The sequence below is a fragment of the Taurulus bubalis genome, assembly GCF_910589615.1.
Source record: "Taurulus bubalis genome assembly, chromosome: 1".
In the NCBI taxonomy this organism is placed as follows: domain Eukaryota; kingdom Metazoa; phylum Chordata; class Actinopteri; order Perciformes; family Cottidae; genus Taurulus; species Taurulus bubalis.
Genome location: NC_136589.1, coordinates 21866967 through 21888785, shown reverse-complemented (window position 1 = coordinate 21888785; position 21819 = coordinate 21866967). Strand labels below are relative to the sequence as shown.

The window sequence follows — 21819 nt, the reverse complement described above, 5'->3', positions numbered from 1 at the left end:
ACAGTAACCTCAGAAAAGCGCTAGCACGCTAGCTAGCCTCTGAGGAGAAAGCACAGTTTCCTTTGGAGCAGCGAGGGGAACATAAAAAAGGAAAAGGCTCTCCCACCCACGACCTCACTATTACCTTCAACAACTCAGTGTTGGCCACGACCCCGACTGCTGGGAACCTCGGTGTGACACTCGACAGTCAACTATCCCTGACTGCCAACATTACCGGAACAACACGTTCCTGTAGGTTCATGCTGTACAACATCAGGATAATATGTCCCCTTCTCACCCAGAAGGCGGCACAGGTTCTCATCCAGGCTCTGATCGTCTCACACCTTGACTACTGTAACTCCCTCATGGCAGGTATACCTGGTAGTGCCATTCAACCTTTGCAGATCATCCAGAATGCGGCTCGACTGGTCTTTAACCTCCCGAAATTCACCCACACTACTCCGCTCCTCCACGCCCTTCACTGGTTACCGGTGGTCGCCCGCATCCGCATCAAAACATTGGTACTTGTGTACCGTGCTACGAACAGATCAGGTCCAAATCTACATCCAAGACATGGTAAAACCGTACACCACGGCTTGTTCGCTCTGCTCGGCTTCTGCCAATCGGCTTGTAGCTCCGTCACTGCGAGCTAAACACTCATTTCTACCAGCCAGTGACTCCAGAGGGCAGGGTCAAAGAGCAAGTCCTTTGTCATTTTCTCCATCCCTCTGCTCTGTACCGCTTGAGAGCATTGGAGAGCCACTTAGATTGATCAACAGCAGAGCAGCAGTCGGTGCCAGAGATGAGAATGTAAAGTGAGAAGTAGAAGAAGAGGAGAAAGAATTAGAAAAGCAGGAGACCCTTGACCCACGGTTTGACAACTACCTTTGCGAAGGTGTTCTATACTTTTCTTGCAAGCCAATCAGAGCTGCCTGTACTCTTTCACCAGGTACCCTGGTGAAAGAGACATTTTTCTGTTCCTCTGTTGCCGTTCTTTGTAGTTGTTTTGTTAGAGGGTGTGTGGTGTTCAGGACCCAAATGCACAGACGCAGCAGTTCAAGTTCCAAGGGCGGACTTTATTGCGACAAAACAAAGCACAACGAATAGACACAAACTAATACCACCGGTAATGTCCAGCGAACACAGGAGATCCACCTCCCCTGCTCCAGAGTCGGGAGGGCAACTCAACCGCTCTTGTGAACAATGCTCTTGAAGCACGCCGGACAGATTCCGCTCCAGAGTCGGGAGGGCAACTCAACCGCTCTTGTGATCCACTCTCTCCTGAAGAAGCAAACCAGACTGGAACTGGAACAACGCGACAAATGAGCCAGGTACGCAGTGGTCCCTAAATCACCTGCCGGTGATCAAGGCAATGCACAACAGCTGGGATGAAGGAGAGGGGCGTGGCAGTGGGCGGAAACCGGGGGTGGAGACTTACAAGCAGACAGGGAATCCAACATGTTTAATGTTATTAGTTATTTAGTTATTGCTTTAATATTTCTTTGATGTTATTTTGTTCGTGTTTGTGTCTCTTTGTAGTTGCTTTGTGTCTTTTTGTGGTTGTTGCCTCTTTTCATAGTTGATGTGAGCCTCTCTGTCGTCATTTTGAGTCTCTTCCTGGTTTGTATGCGTCTCTTTGGGTAACATTTTGTAGGTTAAGGCCAGGGGGCCCCCAACACTTTGGGCCTGTGCCCGGTGGGCCCATTCAGTAATCCATCCATGCTGTGTGGACAAATGGATTTCACAAAACAGGAGAACACCCACGCAAACATACACTTCAACCTTCAAGACCTTACTAAGGTTGTTTGGGACCACAGGCCGACTGTCACTACCGTATCAGTTAATGGCAATCATAATAAAACTGAACTTAACTGAATCCCTATAGGTCCAGAAATGGCTCCCTGAGGCTCAGGAAACATCAGTTTCCCTTGATGATGTCATTTCCCCCCTTCTGTCAGAGTAGACCGCCATCCAGCCTAATGTTGTGTCGCTGGGCAGAATACAAGTCATCTGTCATTGGTCAGTGATGCTAATGAAACCCAGATGTGGCACTCGTCTGGTTCCACATGGCCCCGCCCCATTATCCTTTGTTGTCACAGCAATACTGTACCCAGAATCCCGCTGTTTGTTTTGGCTGTCCTGGTGATGGGTTTCTGTAGCTGAGATGAAAGGGGAGCTGGAGATGATAACAGGGACAGAAAAACAAACTCCCATGGACGCATACACGCACCAGTTACCTTATTGGCTGGCGGTCAGCTACAGTACCAGTTTGTTTTTGTATCAGGTTTGTGACACAAGTCGAGTACAGATTAAAGGTCTAGTCATGCCCAAATTCACTCCCGATCCATTTCATTAAAGAAGGGGGCGGGACATTCTATCGCTTTGTCTGGTTGAACTTTGACATGAGAAATGGGGAGACTCTCTGATGCCAGTTTGAGAGAAGGGGTGGGATTGACCTCTCATTCAGGAAGTGATTGTTTACCCTTGTTTATGTAACTACATGGTGAAATAATTAACAAGCAATAAAGAAAAAGGAAACGTGCAAGTACAAGGATAAAAGTACAGGCAGTAAAGTGTGTAATGAGCTAGATAATCAGAGTCCTCTAAAACAACATATAAGAAACATATGGTGCTATCATGCTGATGTTAAAGGTGTTTAAATTCTTGTATGTGAGTGTCCTGTAATGGCTTAAAACATGTTTCCATTATTTTTATTTATCATTATCAGATGTATTTTATTCTTATGGAGTCTTATGGAGCCCCCAAAGTGTCCAACATTAAATAAATACATACATATTCCATTTGTAACCATGTGCGTATGTAAATGAAACAGTAATTTGTGAAATACCGTAAGAAATAAATTAAAACTCAAATCATTATTAAAAAAGGTTATTTCATCTTTCTTATTTTCATTTGGACAGAGTTTTACATGAACAATTTCCAAAATGTCTGTTTATGTCACATTGGAATTATCCCCAAAGTTGCTATTTTTGGCCAGATAAATGGTATCAAGGCTCAAAATTAGGCATAACTGAGGGTGAGGGCGTTGACTGACAGTAACCTGCAGGAGACTAGTCCATAGTTTACACAGTCCATGGCACACACACACACACACTGAAAAAAATGATACTTTGGACTAACCTAAAAAAATTACTCTAATTTGTTACAAGTAAATTTATTAGTTATTCTCAAATTATATTTTTGATTTGGTTGAAACTGGACATTTTGATTAAATATGAAGTAAAAAAATTACATTCATACAAATTAAAAGTTGTATTTAGTATAAAGACAATTATTTTACTTTACAGATGTGGTGAGTTTTTTAGTAGGTTTCTTATAATAGAAGAAAATATTGTTTACTTTACAAGCCACCACTGAAAAAGTCACATACCTCATCCACTGAGAAGAATGCAGGCCATCTCTCTTTCAACTCTTCCACTCCCAATTCCTTTTCCACAATTTCTTGTCTTCGCACTGAAAAAGTCTTGTCCATTTTCGACTTTATCACTGTACGATTGTTTCTCTTCTTCACCTCACTTAAAAGTGACAGTCTCTCATTTTCCAATTTGTCTGAGGTCTCTCCAGTAGGAATGTCAGGAATGTGGTTGGCCTCTCCTCTCTTAGGTTTCTTGACATTCTTTGCTGGCAATGCATCTCTTGGGGCTTTGGACTTGAATGAATTTACACGCAGTTCAGAACATCCGATGCCCTTCAGCTGAGTACGGTAGTTGCCCATTTTAGTTTTCAGGCGCTGCTTCCACCCATAGCAACCGTTGAATGAACCAGTCTCAGAGAGGCATGGGTGCTTCTTGATTAGTGCTTGGGCCACGTCACTGAAGTCAGCATCTGTTGGGTAGGCTTTGTACTTAAACATCTCTTCAGCTACTTTTTCCAGGATATCTGACTTTAATTTAGAATTCATTGACAATCTTGTCATGTTTGACTTATGCACTGCATTTCCTGTTTCTAACTGTAATTCAGTTTCGTAAGAGAATGTTGGTATTGGAAACACTCTTGGCCACAACTGAGTTCTTGTAGAGACAGTGCTGGAGGGTGAGGACAGGAGCTCTGTGTCATCTGATTGGGTACACACTGACTCATTAGAGGCAGTGATATCAAATCCTTCGCTGCAATCATCAATTATTGGGATGACCTTGACAGTTGCCAAATCCTCAAGTTCTGCAGTTGATGTCAAATTCACGAGTGCATCTCCAAAGTCTCTGTCTTTGTACTGCAGTCTAAAAGTTCCGTTTAACTCACACTGTTTCCTGACTTCATTCAAAAGCTGCTCCATTGTCTCTGGAATGCCATCAGGCAGAATTAGCTTCCTGGTGTCATCAGAATTCAGGATAACTAGCAACTTGGCTGGCCTTTTCCCTGCCATGTCAGCCCATCCAAAAGGATCTATTAAAAAAAAGAATAAAAACAGTAATATTAGTGTCATAACATTGGCCATAACATCTAATTCATCTTCACAAATTCATTAATATACAACCTTATGCATGAATGTATCTCTTCAGCGAGATGAGGCGCTGTCCACCAACTATGTAGTAAGCCAAAGGATAGGGATCTGTCAGTTCATCCACCCCAACAAGCCGTAGTTCTTTAGGACTAGATATGACCAAGCCATAAGCTCGATAATGTTCCAGGTACCAGGCATCCATTTTTTTGAGAATGAAAATGAGTTCCTCTTGTAGAACAATCATGTGGACAATTTCCCAAAACTCTGGAAGTCCAGCCAGCGACCCATGGGCTACCACCATTCCAATCCTATAGTTGAAGCCACTGTAGGATACGTTTTTTGCCAGGTTCACATTGTCCATATGTGGGTGTTTCAGTTTCACTGCAAGTGCAATATCTTCATTGATAACATCAAGGGGAAGTGTTGAAACATCAGTAACCTCCAAAGATTGCTTTGCAAATCTACACGTGTACAGATTATATGCAGTCTGAAATTGGTGCCTTTGCGCTAATGAGTACAGTACATTTTTGTAACAGTTTGTATGACGGATTACCCTTTTGAAGAAGCTATGTTTTGATTCAAATCTCATAGTCCATAGTGCAACAAGGGGGCCAAACTGGCGTATCAATTGTGGATAATGCTCCAAGTAATGATGTTTCGGCCGAATTTTTTCATGGGGGAAAACTTCTTTGAATACTGTCCTGTGTTCAGAAATCTTGAAGTCAAGATAAGAAATAGATTCCTCAGTGTGAAAAGGTGCAACAGCAAGTTCCACAATGTCCTTCAATTCACAAAGGACCTGCCATGCTGGTTCGTTTGAAGGAACTCTGGTTCCGACCAAGACAGGAAGAAATCTCAGTAGGCTCCAATTCTCGTGTGCGTTTCCTCCAATTGTTCTTTTTGTGGCATAGGTGATTGGCACACGATGAGGACGATTTGTCTTATCAGTCCACTTAAATGGAAACGTTGTTATGGCTTCATTTAAATCACCCAATGTAAAATATTTTTGGGAAATTAACACAGTAAGACATAGCGCAAGCTCTACGGAGATAATGCCTTCAAAGAGATCATGAGCTATATCAGGGGGAAAACTCTGCGTCACATTAAAATATGACAGATGTTCTGACAGCACACACTTCCTTTTTACACCGAAATAATTAACCAAGGATTTTTCTTCAATAGCTTTCAGATGAGAAACATGAATGTCCTCAGTTCTCACACAAAATGCTCCTGAATTGACTTCTTTTGTTTGAATGTCTACATTTTCTGCTGTACAAAATCTGCAAACATATTTACCTGAAAAATTTTCCAAGAAACCGCCAATACTGTGGGCCCCAAGATTGTCAGCTACGACACAATGGACAAAGCCTTTCAAAGTTTTCCCCAATTTGGCAATAAATAGTCCTTGTTGTTCTAATATAGTAAGATCATCTAATAAGGGCTTCAATACACTGTCATAACCATAGCACTTAACATCCTCACTATGAATAAGTGCAGCTAAATATATATTAGACAGTGATGAGTGAAAACTATTAGGTAAGTTCCCCAATACCAAATACACCCCAAAGATTTTGTGTTTTTTTCTGGAGGTGCCCAGTGGATTACAGATTTCAAAATCATCTACATACAAAATAAGCGAAATGGCACACTCCTTTGACAATTGCAAATTAAATTTGTAAATAATACTATCATAAAAGGATTTGTACTGAATTTCATCAGATTGAACTTGATGGGGAGATTTCAAATTGATTGCTTTATCCAGAACAGTTTGACAACTTAGGATCTGCTGTAAAGACTTAAGTATGGAAATGTACTGAAAGGATTTTCTGCTTTTGAAATCAAGTACACATTCTATTGGTTCTACAACATTAAAATGTTTTTTGTAGTATTTTTCCCGCTTCCAAGCAGTGGAAAGTGGGCCGTGACCACTAAAACAGGCTGCAAAAGGATTTGACTTACAAAGGGTTAATGCTAGTTCTTGCAGAACCGTTTTATCTACTTGAAAGTTATCATTTTCTAAGTGCTGAGCTATGGTTTGATGGACAAGAGGGACAGAAGCGGTCCTTATTAAATAGTCAAACTCTTGCAAAAGTTCATCAACAGCCACTCTAGACACAAGATAATTATGTTCTAGCTTCAGTAAGAGAGAAGCAACTTTGAGCTCAACATTATATGATAAGTCGTTTAAATCCTGAACATTGAAACTAGAGTCACCTAAATCATTTGTACTTAAATCATCTGAAGGCTCAGTACCAACACAATCAATCTGAATACTGTCGGAATTATTACCTTCAACAGAAAGACTTAAACTTGACTCCTGTTTTTCAAGTATGCCTGGCTTTAAGTCATTTACTGAACAATCCTTATGATTTCTGCTTCTGTGAGTTCGAAACGAACCATAAATATTTGTTTTGTATGAACACCCTTGAAAAACACAAACAACTGTTTCACTGTTTTTTAGATGCTGTGCTATATGTTGAAAATAGTCTTTTAAATTAGAAAGTTCACAGTAATTGCATAAGAGACATTTAAAGGTGGTCAGTTCCGTTTGTGAGGATTGCTGATGACATCTTGACAAGTGGCTCAAAAGTGCATTCCAGGTCTTGCAGGTGCATGGACAGTTCAAATGGATGCACGGATAGGAATGGCGGCGGCCATAATGTCGGTGTTCTAGCTTATAATGTTTAAGAAGCTCCGATCTTCGTGAAACAGAAGTACCACAGTCTTTACATTTCCACATTCATCGGAAGACTAGGAAAGAAGAAAAAAGGGACCCGTTTATGTTTGTTGTCAGTTACTTCTTCAGCAGGAAAGAAATATTTTAAATCCAGTAGACATACGTGCCCTTTTTTAGTTCATAGAGTACATTTGACTAGAGTTATTGTTATTAGTCTGATCAAACAATCCTGAACATCTTCACATACTGTTCAATAATTCAAAAGATGGAAAAGGCAAAACGGTTTCTACAGTTTGAAACAAAAAGAAACAGTGATTTCCTGTATTGCATGATCTCTATGATATCTACAATTCAGTCATGCAATGATCATCTTTTAACTTTAGTATTTTAAATATTGTTTTAAGGATATATACAACGATAGTAAATGACTAAACATTTAATATATTTGTTTATTGTTTGGTGAAATCTATACACATTACATTGGGTGGGCAACTTCTTGATATTTGTTTTGACTGCAAGTTATTTGTGTTTAAAATTCTACAAATATGATAATAAATAAATATTGCAAAAATAGAAATGTAAAATGAACCTGCCATTAAAATGTAATGTCCACTACATTACAATTTAAATGTTTGAAATTACAGACTACATTCATAAGTATACATTTATGGTAAATCAAGGTATTCCCTTAAGTGCTGCAATTATATTTTGGGTTTATCGCTCCCATTTAAAAATACATGAAAATGTTCACAGTTGTCATATTGGGACTTACCGAATTCAGCAATATGGTTACAATGTCGGGACTGTTGCGGGACACAGCAGTAGACCTGTAAACCTAAAAGGAAAGAGAAATAACTTTTGTGACAGTTGGCACTATCCATAATTGTCACTACAGACACATGTATTAATAAGGCTTTAGACATGCTGAAGGTATTGTACTATACTGCAAAATACTGACAGCTGAAAGAATGAAATATGAATTTTGTTCCTCATTATCTAGTACTAATAGAGGTGTACTGAGACATAATGATCTGCATCTGTTCAATCAAACAAAATCCTGTCTCTGTGTTTGTATCTAGATAACAGAAGTGGGCAAGGTTTATACCTGGAGTTGCCTTAAATCAGGCAAATGTTGTATTTTGTGACCCAATATTCATTGGCAATTAAATTTGTGGCTTAAAAGTATCCAGTTAATTTAATATTGGCATATAATACTTTATGGGACATATCCTCAGTGTACTTTTCATATTCCAAGTTTCTACCCTCACCACCCCAATGGATAAAGATAGGGTTACTGGCTTAAATACAAGGTAACATGTCGTTATTTTAATTATTAACTAAAAACCACATGCTCCAATCTTCATTTTGGTGTAAAATGTGTGGTATTGGAAAGAAATTAAGTTGTCCCCACGCTGCGAAAGTACAGTTACCTACTGAACAGAAGCCATGTGGTTACTAGCGAGCTAGCGTTTGCTAACGTAACGTTAGCGAACATTACGTTACGTTAGCGAACACGTGCGAAATATATCGACAGTTGTCCATTACGCAATTAACAATACCTATGCATGGCAAGCACATGTTCCCTATAAAAGCTCACGGTACGTTAGCTAAAAGGTACCGTTAGCGCATGTTCGCTAACGGTGCCGTTAGCTCACGATACGTTAGCCAACAGCACCGTTAGCGAACACGTGCGAAATATAAACAGTTGTACATTCTGCCACGAACAATCAATATGCTTGGAAAACACAAGAGAGCATAGCGATTGCTGTGGCTCTGGAACCATGTGGGATGTGGATGCCCAGTAGCAGGCAAACAGCTCCTAAACTATGATTTGTGTAACGAGCGAGCTAGCGTTGGCTAACGTTAACTTACGTTAGCTAATGTTACGTTACATCAGCCAACGTTACGTTACTCTAGCGAACACGCACAAAATATAGACAGTTGTACATTCTGCCATTAACAATGAATATACATGGAAAAGACATGCTCCCTTTAAAACAACACAATTTAGAATTATTACCTTGTTTTTGAGTTGCCTTGACGGTTTTCACTTCAGGCGAAGTTCAGGCAAAGCGAGGTAATGGCGGACATCAGAACACAGACCAGATGCGACTTCATATGGTCACGTGGTGGTCACGTGACACGTAAACCTCTGGTCTAAAGTGAAAATACGACTTTTACCTAAATTATTGCTTTTAATTTTGTCTATGGGGAGCTCTATTTGCTTTTAGGGAAAGTGAAAACAACTTGTTTTAACCGGAAACCATGATTTTCGATGAGACCAAATTAAAAATGCACTTTACATGAATGACACAGTTGTTTCACTTTTTTCAGTGCACTCTTACTGACTGTCCTGATTGTAACCATCTGTTTAGTTTACAGTGTACTGACTGAAAGGACCACCATCATCCAGTCATGTCTTTCCTGTCCATACCTGTCCCCGCGCTCAGGTAACCAATGGAAGCATGGCAGTTGCCAAGGAAAGTAGTCTCTCGCTCTCTCTCTCTCTCTCTCTCTTTCTCTCCCTCCCTCCCTCTCGCTTGCTCGCTCTCTCCCTCTCTCTCTCTCTCTCTCGCACCCACACACGCACACACGTTCATATCCAAATCTTTCCCCAGTGACTCCCTATGATCAAGCTCAGTAATCTCAGTTGCACACACAAACACACACACACACACACACACACACACACACACAGATTCATGCATTCATGCACGGTGACACGCCCGCACTGTGACACCGCCAAGCGGCGAGATAAGCATGGCATGTCGCGGGGCCGAACCACAAGCAACTGCTGCTTTCAAGCGAAAACAGCCGTGTGTTTGTGGGATGCTGGGATGTTTTTGGCCGAGGAGGGAAACCAAGCCCACTAACAAACATGACGCCACTCACGAACCCTGGTGATCCGGCGACAGACCAGCCACTGAGCAGCTCAGAGGGTTCAAGAGGGCAATGACCTTTTGCTGTTAGTTGAAATTAGTTGGGTCTGATCTTTAGCATCAGGGTAGCTCATATTAGAACATTTCTTCCCCTTCAGCTTTGTCCTGCAGGATCATGTGAACCAAACACGCGCTTACATGAAATATTAGCAATCCAAAAAGATCTTTGTTATATCATTTCAGCAAAACCCCTTTTTCCTCTTGTGAACCTGATACTGTTGGGTGGATCAACATCCTCATACATGAGATACGAAAATGTCACTCATCATTTTTCGGGCGTTTTTCTGAGAAACTGTCACTTTCCGTCTTTTCAAAATAAACCTCTGTCTTCACAAGAAACAACTGAGTTTTGCTAAAGAAATAAAACTACTTAGTGAGGTTTAGAATAAGATGGTGAAATACTTAGTTTGGTTTAGGATAAGATCTTAAAATAGTTGGTTAGGCTTAGGCAACAAAACTACCGAGTTATAGGAAAAGATCATTGAATACTGGCTTAGGTTTTGGATTAGGTAACTAAAATAGCTGGTTCGGTTTAGGCAACTAAACTATTTAGGTTTTGGAGGAGATTGTGAAGTACTTAGTTAGGTTTAGGAAAAATTAAAAAAGTTTATGACGATTTAATCATTGTTCATCATCTTGTTCCATACGGGGCACAAATAGCAGTCTGCTGGGTAAACTGCTTTTTGTTTGACCCATCCTGCTTTTTTAATTTTTTTAATTTGTCTTTCTACTTCCTGTTCCAAGAATACATGTATAACATACAAATCAATTTAGTGGCATATCTACTATTTACACCACATTCATTTTCATAGGGTAACTACGAACACTGTAGATAGATAGATAGATAGATAGATAGATAGATAGATAGATAGATAGATAGATAGATAGATAGACAGACCAGAGTTTACACAGACAGGTCTGACAGCTAAATTATCCGCCCACTCTCATTAAGGAGCAGGTGTCTGCAGTGTGAGTGTTGTCTAGACCTCTCAGACATTCTTAACTCGTGCAGTTTAAATTTGTATTTAATCCTGTGTAATTGTAGCCTCTCAATAGCTCTGCAGTTTCATGAATTTAGCAGCAGAGTTAGCCACCTGTCAAAGTCTCTAGTAGCACCGACAGGTTCATAAATCAGAGATTACATTGTGTCAATTATCTTAGGTCAAGGGCTAAACAAAAGGCCAACATGAAGTCTCGGTGCCATGACGGTAAACCAGAGAGCTAATCACCCCCTCGCTCTCTTTTAGTAAATCAGCAGATGCTGTCCCACGTCCTCGTCCCATTAGAGGTCTGGATTAGTGGCCCTGCAATGAAGTGGAGGGGTCTGCCACAACGGGGAAGGATCTTATTTCCGGTGTAAATCAAAATAGTGGGCTTCCTGGTGATCAAGGAAACACTTTTTTACCCCCTCTTTTTTATATAAAAAATATATATATATCATACTTTTATATCTGCCTGTTGTAAGACTGTAGTCTTCATCGGCAGGTCGGTGCCCGAATGATCAACAACGGCTTCATAGCAAAAGGCATTTCTGGCCATCTGCTCGTTTAGAAAACAAGCCTCACCCAGGCTGTCTCAGGCCTTATTGTGGCCCTTGTTGTGGCTGACACACACATCCAAAGAAGTGTTTGGTCTTTTGAACCGAATATTCTGCAGATTAATTCCATAAATGATATTTTATGCATATATCAAACTCAGTCTGGTCGTCCAGTTTTTCTGCCTATATCCTATATTTCTATTTCATTGAGGCCCCAGAGCCCTTTTACGTTCAAGCTGTTTCCTTTTGAGTTGATGACGGAGGCCCCTGTCCCTTTGGAAAACCAATACTATTCCTTATATTTGGTTCATAACCCGTTCAAAGTTCCTTGTAGTAACCTTATCACAAGGGTTATAAAGCCAGTGTGCAAAGATATATTTACTCAAACTGCTGCGAACATCCATCGCCCTATTTTAAAAGGCGTTTCATATGAGAAAAAGAGGTTTTTCTTTGTCAGAATTATATGTTCTATCTCATGGAGAGTTTAACATATTTAACAATCCAGAAACAGTTAACTTTAGTCGTATGTTTCATTTGAAATTATTACGGCAACATAACACTAATTGAAAACTAAAGTCAGGTCAACCTTGGGGTGGTTATAATTAAAAGACCAGGATGTGTTTGTGAGCCTAAGTTAGAAATGAGACCATATGTGTGGTGCTGATTAGTTGGAACAGTCTGTATTTCTCTTTTCTGTGAAGAGTTTAAACAAAAGTCTTTCCTACAAGTCCTGCAATAATATCCTAAAGACCCCCATTTGGACGGCTGGGGCACTGAGATATTGGGTTGCAGACCAATATGCACAGATAAGACCCAAAGGGACTCTTGACCCCCCGAGTCTCTTGCCTCGTCATTCACAAAGTGCCCTCTGAGAATGTTTTCTCGGGCCTTTTTGACCCCAGTCTTTGGTCGGCCGTCACCTCCACTCAAAGTCTGACGAGGTAATATCGTGGAGGAGGACGTACTCTGTAGAATCAAGAGCACACTCTCTGTTTTAAAGAGACCACTTGGCACTGGCCGGATCCCCCCCCGCCCCCCTCCTTCAGTCCGCATCAGTCCTAAAATGAAAAGTTTGAGTGTTACTTTAATGTTCAGACATCATAAAGCCCCTCTCAGGTCATTTATAGTTTGAGGAGTGGAGGCAACACATTTTGCTGTAAGCTGCCCTGAGAGAGAGAGAGAGAGAGAGAGAGAGAGAGAGAGAGAGAGAGAGAGAGAGAGAGAGAGAGAGAGAGAGCTGCTGGTCAGATGTCTACACAAACACAAGTTCATCTGTCCCAGACTTGACCTGTGCTGTGTTCACAATGTCCCTAATGGTCGGGAAGGAAAAGATGAGAAACACTGATAATGTCAGACTGAGTGAATCTGAAAGCCTCTCACAGGGAAAAGATCTGTGAGTGTCAGATATCTGATTTTCATAAACGCTATACAAACCCAGTCTGGGGAGATTATAATAATGTCAATAATGTCAACACAACGTTTTTTATTATTTTTTTTAAGTAAACAAATAAAATAAAACAGTTTTGACCTTGATGACAATGAAAGTAGTTTTTTTTTTTTTTAAATTTATTAAAAAATGAAGAAACCTGCTCCTCACAATAAATAATACTATGACGTTTCATTGACGCTGCAGGGGGCGGGTCTGATCACAGTGGGAGGTACAGGATGGGGTCTCACCAACTATGTCCTCAGAGGAGCAAGAGGCTGGACGCTGGAGGGAGAGAGGGGTTGGTGAGTGTGGAGTAAGCAGTGGACTAAGATACCGGGCTCGGGCTCCCGGTCTGCTGCTGGAATGTACGACCAACATCTGGTCCGCACGGGGGATGGACCGGAGGAGGACGGCAGATGCTCTGGGGTCTCCAACAGCGTGGTGAGTATATATATATATATATATATATATATATGTATATATATATATATATATATATATATATATATATATATATATATATATAAAAAGCGACAACATGCCTTGTGAATTCATATTAACCCTATAGCACAGCTGTATCTAAACGACTGAATTAATTAATTCTGAAAGGGTATTACCTATATTACATTTATTACACTACGATTATTTTCGTTCAAATTCACTACTTAAAAAAAGAAAACTAATATTCTTTATTTATTTTGGGAGGATTTTAGGGACAGAAACTTGTATAGGCGTATTTTGTTTCGCCTATTTCCAAATTATATAAATGTTTTCATTATTTTGTATCATGTACCATGTACACCTATGAAAATGTGTACATTTGTGTGAAAATGATTTCAACAACCGCTGTATAGCCTGCATTAATATGCCCATATATGTGTCAACGAAATACAATGTGGGTGCAAGCCAATTAATTTGAGAGGCAAAAACAAATGTCATATCAAGGAATAAAGGGGCCAATGCGTGCAGGATTTATTATCTTATTGTATCCATTATTTGGTTAACACATTATATTCCCGCCTTCTCTTCATGAGAGGTCGATCCAAAAAGTGCGTTGGACCAATACCTGCATTAGTATAGTCACATTATTCATCCCGCGTCCAATACAAGCTGAACATTACAAAAGTATATTTAATAAGAAGATTGTTCATTTAAATGTGCTTTTTCGGTTATTATTCCGATTGAAACTACTTCTACAATAATAATAATAATAATAATACTTATAATAATGATCATTCGTTATTATTGCAATTATCCTCATTATTGCCATTATTTCTTTCCTTTTTTAATATTTATTTTAATTTGTATCGATAAAAGGCAGAACGCAGAGTTTGCTATGTTAGAACAAGGGGGGCATTTCCACAGGTGAAACTCGTTCCGTTAAAGAGGTCTATTTAGGTGAGGGTGTGAGGAGGTGGAGGAGGAGGAGGAGGAGGAAGAGGAGCACACCTGGTCGCCACCGTCTGATGGTTCGTTTTCGCGTGCACGTACGCGGCTGAACACAATTAGGCTTAATCTCATTCAGCTGTGCTCGAGGGTCGGTATTAGCTAATTGTACACTATGGAGACCTCGTTATGGCCCCTGCTGCACGGCCCATTCCGACATACAGAAAAAACACAGACACATTAAAAATGAATACAGGCACACACACACAAAATCCTTAAAGGGAATTTGAGCGAGTATTTCGTTCATTTAATTAAAAAAAAAAATGTGTGTATGTGAGGGGGTGCGGTAATGACAGCGGTTGTCATGGAAATATGAACGGGACCGTATCGACTTGGGCGTCATAGTGTCTCGCGCATCACTCCAGACTCGCTGACACAATGTCGGAGGATGAAAGGGGACCGCCGGAAGCTGTTTTCGCTCAGCTCCAACAAGGAAACGTTTATGTCGACACGGTATGTGTTTTCAGTTTCAAACCAACAACTTTGTATTCTTCTTTTCTGCAGTCTCTCGGCGCCTAAACGTTGTGTGAGGTGTCGAAATGTAGCTCGCGTCAGGTAACTTCAAAGTGCCGCGAAATGAAGCCTAGGGTGAGACCATCAACCTTCTGTCATGGCTTACAATATGCTATCCAAACAACGCTGTTTTACTTCTCAGACGTCTCATAAGTCGAACCCTTGCTTTACTTGCGTGAACTTTGGTCAAACTTTTTTTTTGCGTCAAACTTATCTTTTTGTGATATGTCTTTTATGAAATGGTATTTTCTTCACTCTTAACACGTTTTTAAACTTGTAATGGTGACATTGTCAGACTGTCTGTCTGCTTCTGACAGGGTTCCTCTGGGCCTGATGATATTTTCGAGGAGGACTCCTACTCTCCGTCCTCCCTCTCCTCGTCCTCCTCAGCCTCCGTCCGCACCGTGGGCTCCCTGCAGGGGAAAACCATGTGCACCTCCTGCGGCCAGGATATAGAGGACAGATACCTCCTCCAGGTCAGACTTGCACACACTGGATGGCAAGATATCATGTGACAACACATTAGGACACAGTTTTTTTTTTTTTTAAATAATGTGTAAGTATTCCACCTATCATGGATATTACTTTATTCTTAAAAGAAATATAGGCCAGGGGTTCTTAACCTTTTTGACCTCGAGGCCCAACTTTTCGAGTGCTTTGGGGCCCATTCAAATGTTAACACTGTATTGATCTCACTCTTGGTTTGATTTGTATTCAATAATTAAATCTAATGTACCTAAAGTTTAACAAGCAAAAACCGTGTTAAATAAATGACATTATACAATGTAATCATTACAAAGGCATTTATGTATATGTAAACCTGCACAAGTCATGGAACAAATCAAGCTAATACAATAACTAATTTAAAGGCTCAAGTCAGGCATATTAACACAACAATGTTATTTACAACAATAATTTTCAAATTAAATAAACTGTAAATAACATTTAAATAAAGTGCAACTTAAAATATAGCCTTATAATCTATAAATAATATGCTTCAGCAGTCTTCATGTTTGCAGAACCAGAAGTTGCTCTTCATAGCTGTGACAACTGGCTTTCACAGTACATTTGGAGTTGCCAGTCAGTGACAGGCAGATCTTTTTTGCATCTGATGTTTGATCTCTAGATGCCGCTTTAGCTTTAAAGGCTAAGGCTCCGTCTTAATTATTTTAATAATAATATTTTGTGTATTTTTTACAGTTAAACTTTATAATTGAGCAAGAGGCTATCTGAATTTTATAACTACAAACTAATACACCAAAATACACAAATTCTGCAGTCTATGCTACGCACTTATTATTTGATATGCATATTAGCATACAGCTAAGTAGCGCATGAGAACTTTGTGGTGAATAACCAGTCAGATCATCTAAAATGACAGTCCCTAAAACGAATGTATTGTGAAGAATTTGAGCATTTATAAAACAGAACATCAAGGGATGTGTAAAATGTCACTTGAAGCAATTGTTCCATTTATTTTTCTCCCCCTCAGGTGAACAACCTGTGCTGGCACGTGCGCTGCCTCTCCTGTAGTGTTTGTAACACATCGCTGGGGCGACACGTGAGCTGCTACATCAAGGACAAAGAGATTTTCTGCAAACTCGACTACTTCAGGTGAGTCAGTCCCGGTTTTATCTCCAGTCACGCTCTTGTATAAATAAGGATCATGTAAGGAAAATAAAACACAAAGGGCTTTATTTTATATCAATGGTCTTTAGGGATTTTATTAGCCAGCCTGACTGAACATTACAATACCGGACCATGCAGGTCATAATGGAGAATAATGATCATATCTGAAAATGTTTGAGGGGAAAATAAATATGATAGCAAGTGTACTTTTTAGCTCCATGGACGAAACGCAGAGGAAGGAAGGACAATTGTTTAGTGTACACACGTTGTGCTTTGTGTTTGCGGTGCAAGATCACTGGAGCCAGTGGCGGCCGGCCAATAGAGGGTCACAGGGCCTGGCCCCACCCACCTTCAGCCACCAAAAAAAAAAAGATTATACAAATTGTCAATATTTGTGTTTTTTTTGAGCTATGGAATATACCCAGTAATATTTGTAAAATGGGATATCTGCGCAACATATCTGCTTTTCCTGATTGTCTTCTCTGCTCGTGCACCTCTCAACTGCCCCGTGCACGGCGCAGCAGAGACATGCTGGGGCCAGATCGATTTAGCCCAAGAAAGACTGGTCAAATACGCAGTTTAGCCAATCACTGATTAAAGATATAAAGGAATGACATACAATTTATCCAATCGGCACCCTAAAAAAGACTTCCGGGAGGGCCAAACTCAGTTGGCCCAAGGCTGCGCTGTCCCGTCTCTGTCTCATCAGGACAGACGAAGTGCGCGCCACCCATTTTAACAACATGACAGCGTTGAGTACTTCCCTTCAAAGAAAATCAAACGCTAACTCTGTATAATCTCTCCCCCAACACCCGTTTGAGAGAAGACCTTTGGTGGAGAAACTACAGTTAAAACACCTGATCCCAGACCAGGTGTTTTAACTGTAGTTTGCATTGAATCAAACTGGGATTAGATGGCCCAACCAAAAGAAATTGCCACAAGCCGCCACTGACTGGAGCAGAGTTCAAGCATAATTTATATATTATGAACGTCTCCCATCCTGAATACCTGGGAATTAATGACAACATGCAATAGAAAGAAAACAACTCCTTGAATCTATTCTTTTGTTTTAAGTTTCAATCGGGGAACAAAAATGTAACAAACTGCAGGATCCTTTGACTGCTCTGCACATTTAGCTGAATCTGATTGACCAACCAGAACATAGGAAATACTGTCAGCAGTGCTGGTGCCTTTTTTTTTGTGCACAGACTGTTTTGAACAGATCTTTTATTTTGACTAACCACTAAGAGTTGGAATCTTTGAATGGAGTATACATGCACATGACTCGCAGGAAAGCCCAAGTGGAGGCCGAGAACAGCTCCAACAAAGGCTTTTTTTTAATCACAATGTCGTGTTTTTTTTTTTTTTTTTATATATACAACAAATATGTATGTACTTTAAAGGTAGTTTTCTTCAAATAATTGTTTTTCAGACTCGGAGCCAGAAATCTTCACTTCAATAGCACTTGCGTACAGAACATTTTAGTTTCATTCCTCTCTATATTCTGAAGGTTTTTACAGAGGGGTTTGTTCATCATTCATGTTCAAAACATGATGAAAACATGTATTCTTTGTATGGCTGTTTTTTCTTCTTCTTCTGATTTCAGGAGAGATACTAGGAGAGATCCAACATTCTCTAATATGTCCACAAAATGAAAAACATTTGGCTTTATCCAATGTTCAGGTTACTTTTCTGGAAATAAATGCATATTAGTATGTATTTAATGCGATGTCCTTTGCATATTTAAACATGTCCAAAGACTTGTAATAGAACAAAGAATTGTATAAATGTAATGAACTGGTGAAGTTTCATGGCTATCTATTAGTATAAATATTGATCTGTCGCAGGGCCCGCAAAGACCTGCTCAGAGGATCTCCTTTAAAGACTCATCACTTGACCTAGAGGATACATCACTGATCAATCGCATACTCACAACTCTCCTCACCTCCAACCAAAGCTGACTGACTGCTCCACCTTCCATGTCTTTGTTCAGGAGGTATGGGACCCGCTGTGCCCGTTGTGGCCGCAACATACACTCCAGCGACTGGGTGCGTCGGGCCCGAGGCAGCACCTTCCACCTGGCCTGTTTCTCCTGCACCTCCTGTAAGCGCCAGCTGTCCACCGGGGAGGAATGCGGACTGCTGGAGAACCGGGTGTTCTGCCGGCCACACTATGACCTCATGATGCAGAACATCATACGCGTTAAAGTAAACGGTGAGTTAAGGGGATGGGAACTGGTTGAGCGATGCAAGACACAATTCAGAAGATTGACTATAAAAAGAATACCGGACAAAATGTTAAGCTTTCATAGATGTTGTTAATCAAACCACTATGGCTAGCCTACGTGCAGGTGGCTGTTTATACCAAATACTCGAAACAAGGGCCAGTGACTCGGAAGATGCGCACGGGAGGAGCTCGTCTGAAACGGGACCTATAATTCACAAATGTCAATTGACCCATGTTGCACTTGTCTTAAAGAGCAACCAAAAGCACAGGAGGAAGAGGCTGAGACGGAAAAGTCCAGCGCCATGACCAGACCTGCTAAGAGGGCCAGGACCAGCTTTAATGTGGACCAGTTACAGGTACAGCCAAGCCAGTCTGTCGCCTCGTCCGCTGCTGTGGTTACTGTCCTATTTATTCTTTGCAGTGCAGGTGGGAGAGAAATTTGGGACTAATCCAAAACCAGAAAATTACACAGTTCAACAAGTGGACGTGATGCTCTATTTAAAATTGTACATACGATTGAACACAGGTGATAATAGACCTTTACACAGATAATAATATACCTTTTACGTAGCAGGGTAAACACAGGTCTCCGTGATTAAACAAATAATCCTCCCATATGCAACGGGGCTAGAATTAACGGTATTGGTCAGTTACATCTGTGAAAGTTACCAATGCAATGACCCATCTGACTGAACACAGTTGTTCAGAATATCAATTTTAGTCATTCAGTACCACACAATTATCAGCTGCCAGCAGGTTGGGCTGCTCTGCCCCTATTGCCACCGATATTGCAATTAGTATAATGGAATATCCAGTAGTACTACACCTCAGCATCGTATCTGTTCATCTCATTGATGCTGCACACCCAGGTAAATGTCAAGGGTGATTCTAAAACGGAGTTAAAATGAGAGTGAATGTTTGACTTGGAGTTGTTGAGTGGCCAGACACATGAATGTGTCCCTGCTGAATGTGTAAATATGTCACTGTAGCCATGATGAATGTACGGTCACCTAGCTCTGATGTGGTCTGCCCTCTACTGTACATTGTATTTGAACACAGACTGGACTCTTGTCTATTTTAATCTGTTATACCAACATTATCAAACTCAACAAAACATGAAACTGTATCAACATGTTCCCCTCTGTCATCTCCACATGTGCAGGTAATGCAAACCCAGTTTACTAAAGATAACAACCCAGACGCCCAGACTCTGCAGAAACTAGCAGAGAGGACCGGTCTCAGCCGCAGGGTCATTCAGGTAAAGCTCTCGCTGGTGAACACTCAAACATTTGATTGAGAAATCCCTGTCAGCCCTCGGGATGAATTCCTCCCAACAGAGAGGGAATGATAGCTTTGTATGGTGGCGCTGCAGTACTTGGGCTCCAAATCCAGTAACCGGTCCGTTCTCCCCGTTCAGGTTTGGTTTCAGAACTGTCGCGCTCGTCAAAAGAAATACATCAGCCCAAATTCTGCCTCCTCCCTGATGACCTCGTTTGCTCCTGGTCAGCTGACGCCGCCGTTGATGGAGGACCTGCAATACACAAGCTATATTTCCCCAGATGCGCCCCTCCTCGCTACACTGACATATATGGATGGTGAGGAACACAAACACACATCGTTATGCTCTGTAAAGATGTTTAGCTCGGTGCTAACACTATGAATGATGACCAATAGGGAGCGCTGTGTTAGTCTGGTGAAAGCCTGCATAGGAATCACTTCTCCGCTGCAATTTATTACATCCTGTCATTCATCATTTTATCACTCTTTTAACTCCCTCAGTCCAAAGTCCGGACCCACTTTTGCTTCAGCCACTCCTCTCTCATTCGCTGACACAACTCCCAGTCAGCCACGCCTGAGCTACAGCCCGCCTCTCGACAACAGAAGCCAATGACGGAGAGTGTCCCAAGATAACGGCAGCAGTTAATTCAATCAATGAGTCCACGGCCTAATGTGTGAGCAGACACTGAATTAATTTCACCGATTCACAAGTGGCGATGACTGTGAATGAAACTTTTGTTAATATGTATATGCTGTGCATTTCTTTATGTTTAATTTATTTGGAGAAAATGATATGGCACTTTTGTCGAAAAAAAAAAAGATGTAAAACCGAGTATTTGGTTTTCAGTTGGTTGTTTATTTAAGGATGTGTTTGAGGACAATAAAGTTGTCAGTTGGGCACTCTCAAGAGAGACGGAATCGGGCGGCTCCTCCTGTATAAAGCGCATTTCAGGAAAAGTTTGTGCAAATGAAAACTCCTGGGGACCACACACACATTCTCCTCCCGCTCCTTGTTGTGTTACTCACACGCACGTACATGGAGAAAGACCTCCTGCAGCAAGTATGGTCCTCTCAAAACACCCACACGTCTTCTCTTGGAAACCAAAGCAGATTATTACAAGCAATACAAGGTGTCCATGTTTACTCAGAGGGAACATCAGCTAGCAGCCATGTATGAAGTGCACACTGGTGAGTGTTACATGTTTGACATGCTGGGAATTAAAGTCTGCGGCTGCCACACAAAGCTCACTTTTACTTGATTCTTTCCTGGAATGAACAGCACTCTTCAAAGATGTGACAAAGTGGGCAGTACTTGTACTTCTACACTTATCTCACAGTGTAGTTCAGACTTCACATACAAAACATCAGTTCATGGATTATGATGCAAGCTGTTTATTTATATATATATATATATATATATATATATATATATATATATATGCTCTGTTAGCCATTTTACTACATAACAATACACATATTGTTAACGCGTGTCCTGGGGGATTTATGCATATTAAAGTCTGCTTAAACATCAAAAGTTTAACATTTAAAAACAACAATTTGTGTCTTGAATTAGAATATTATGCATTCTGAGGATTACATTCATGAGTTTTCTACATACTTCATGACATAATTCTGGCTTGTCCTTAAATTATATGCAAATATGTCAAATGTTAATGAAGATGTTATTGTAAAAACATGTTGATT

The 21819-nt window shown here is 40.7% G+C and overlaps 1 protein-coding gene across 1 annotated transcript; it reads left to right on the top strand.

The window, feature by feature from the left end:
- Positions 1 to 14847: 14847 nt before the first annotated feature.
- Positions 14848 to 20693, top strand: LOC306749549 (LIM/homeobox protein Lhx8-like; the record flags this gene model as incomplete). Its single annotated transcript, XM_079232866.1, has 8 exons — positions 14848 to 14922; positions 15300 to 15458; positions 16475 to 16596; positions 18605 to 18825; positions 19090 to 19193; positions 20000 to 20095; positions 20255 to 20432; positions 20617 to 20693. The coding sequence occupies 8 exons, from the start codon at positions 14848 to 14850 to the stop codon at positions 20691 to 20693; spliced, it is 1032 nt and encodes a 343-aa protein (XP_079088992.1).
- Between the last annotated feature and the right edge of the window lie 1126 nt (positions 20694 to 21819).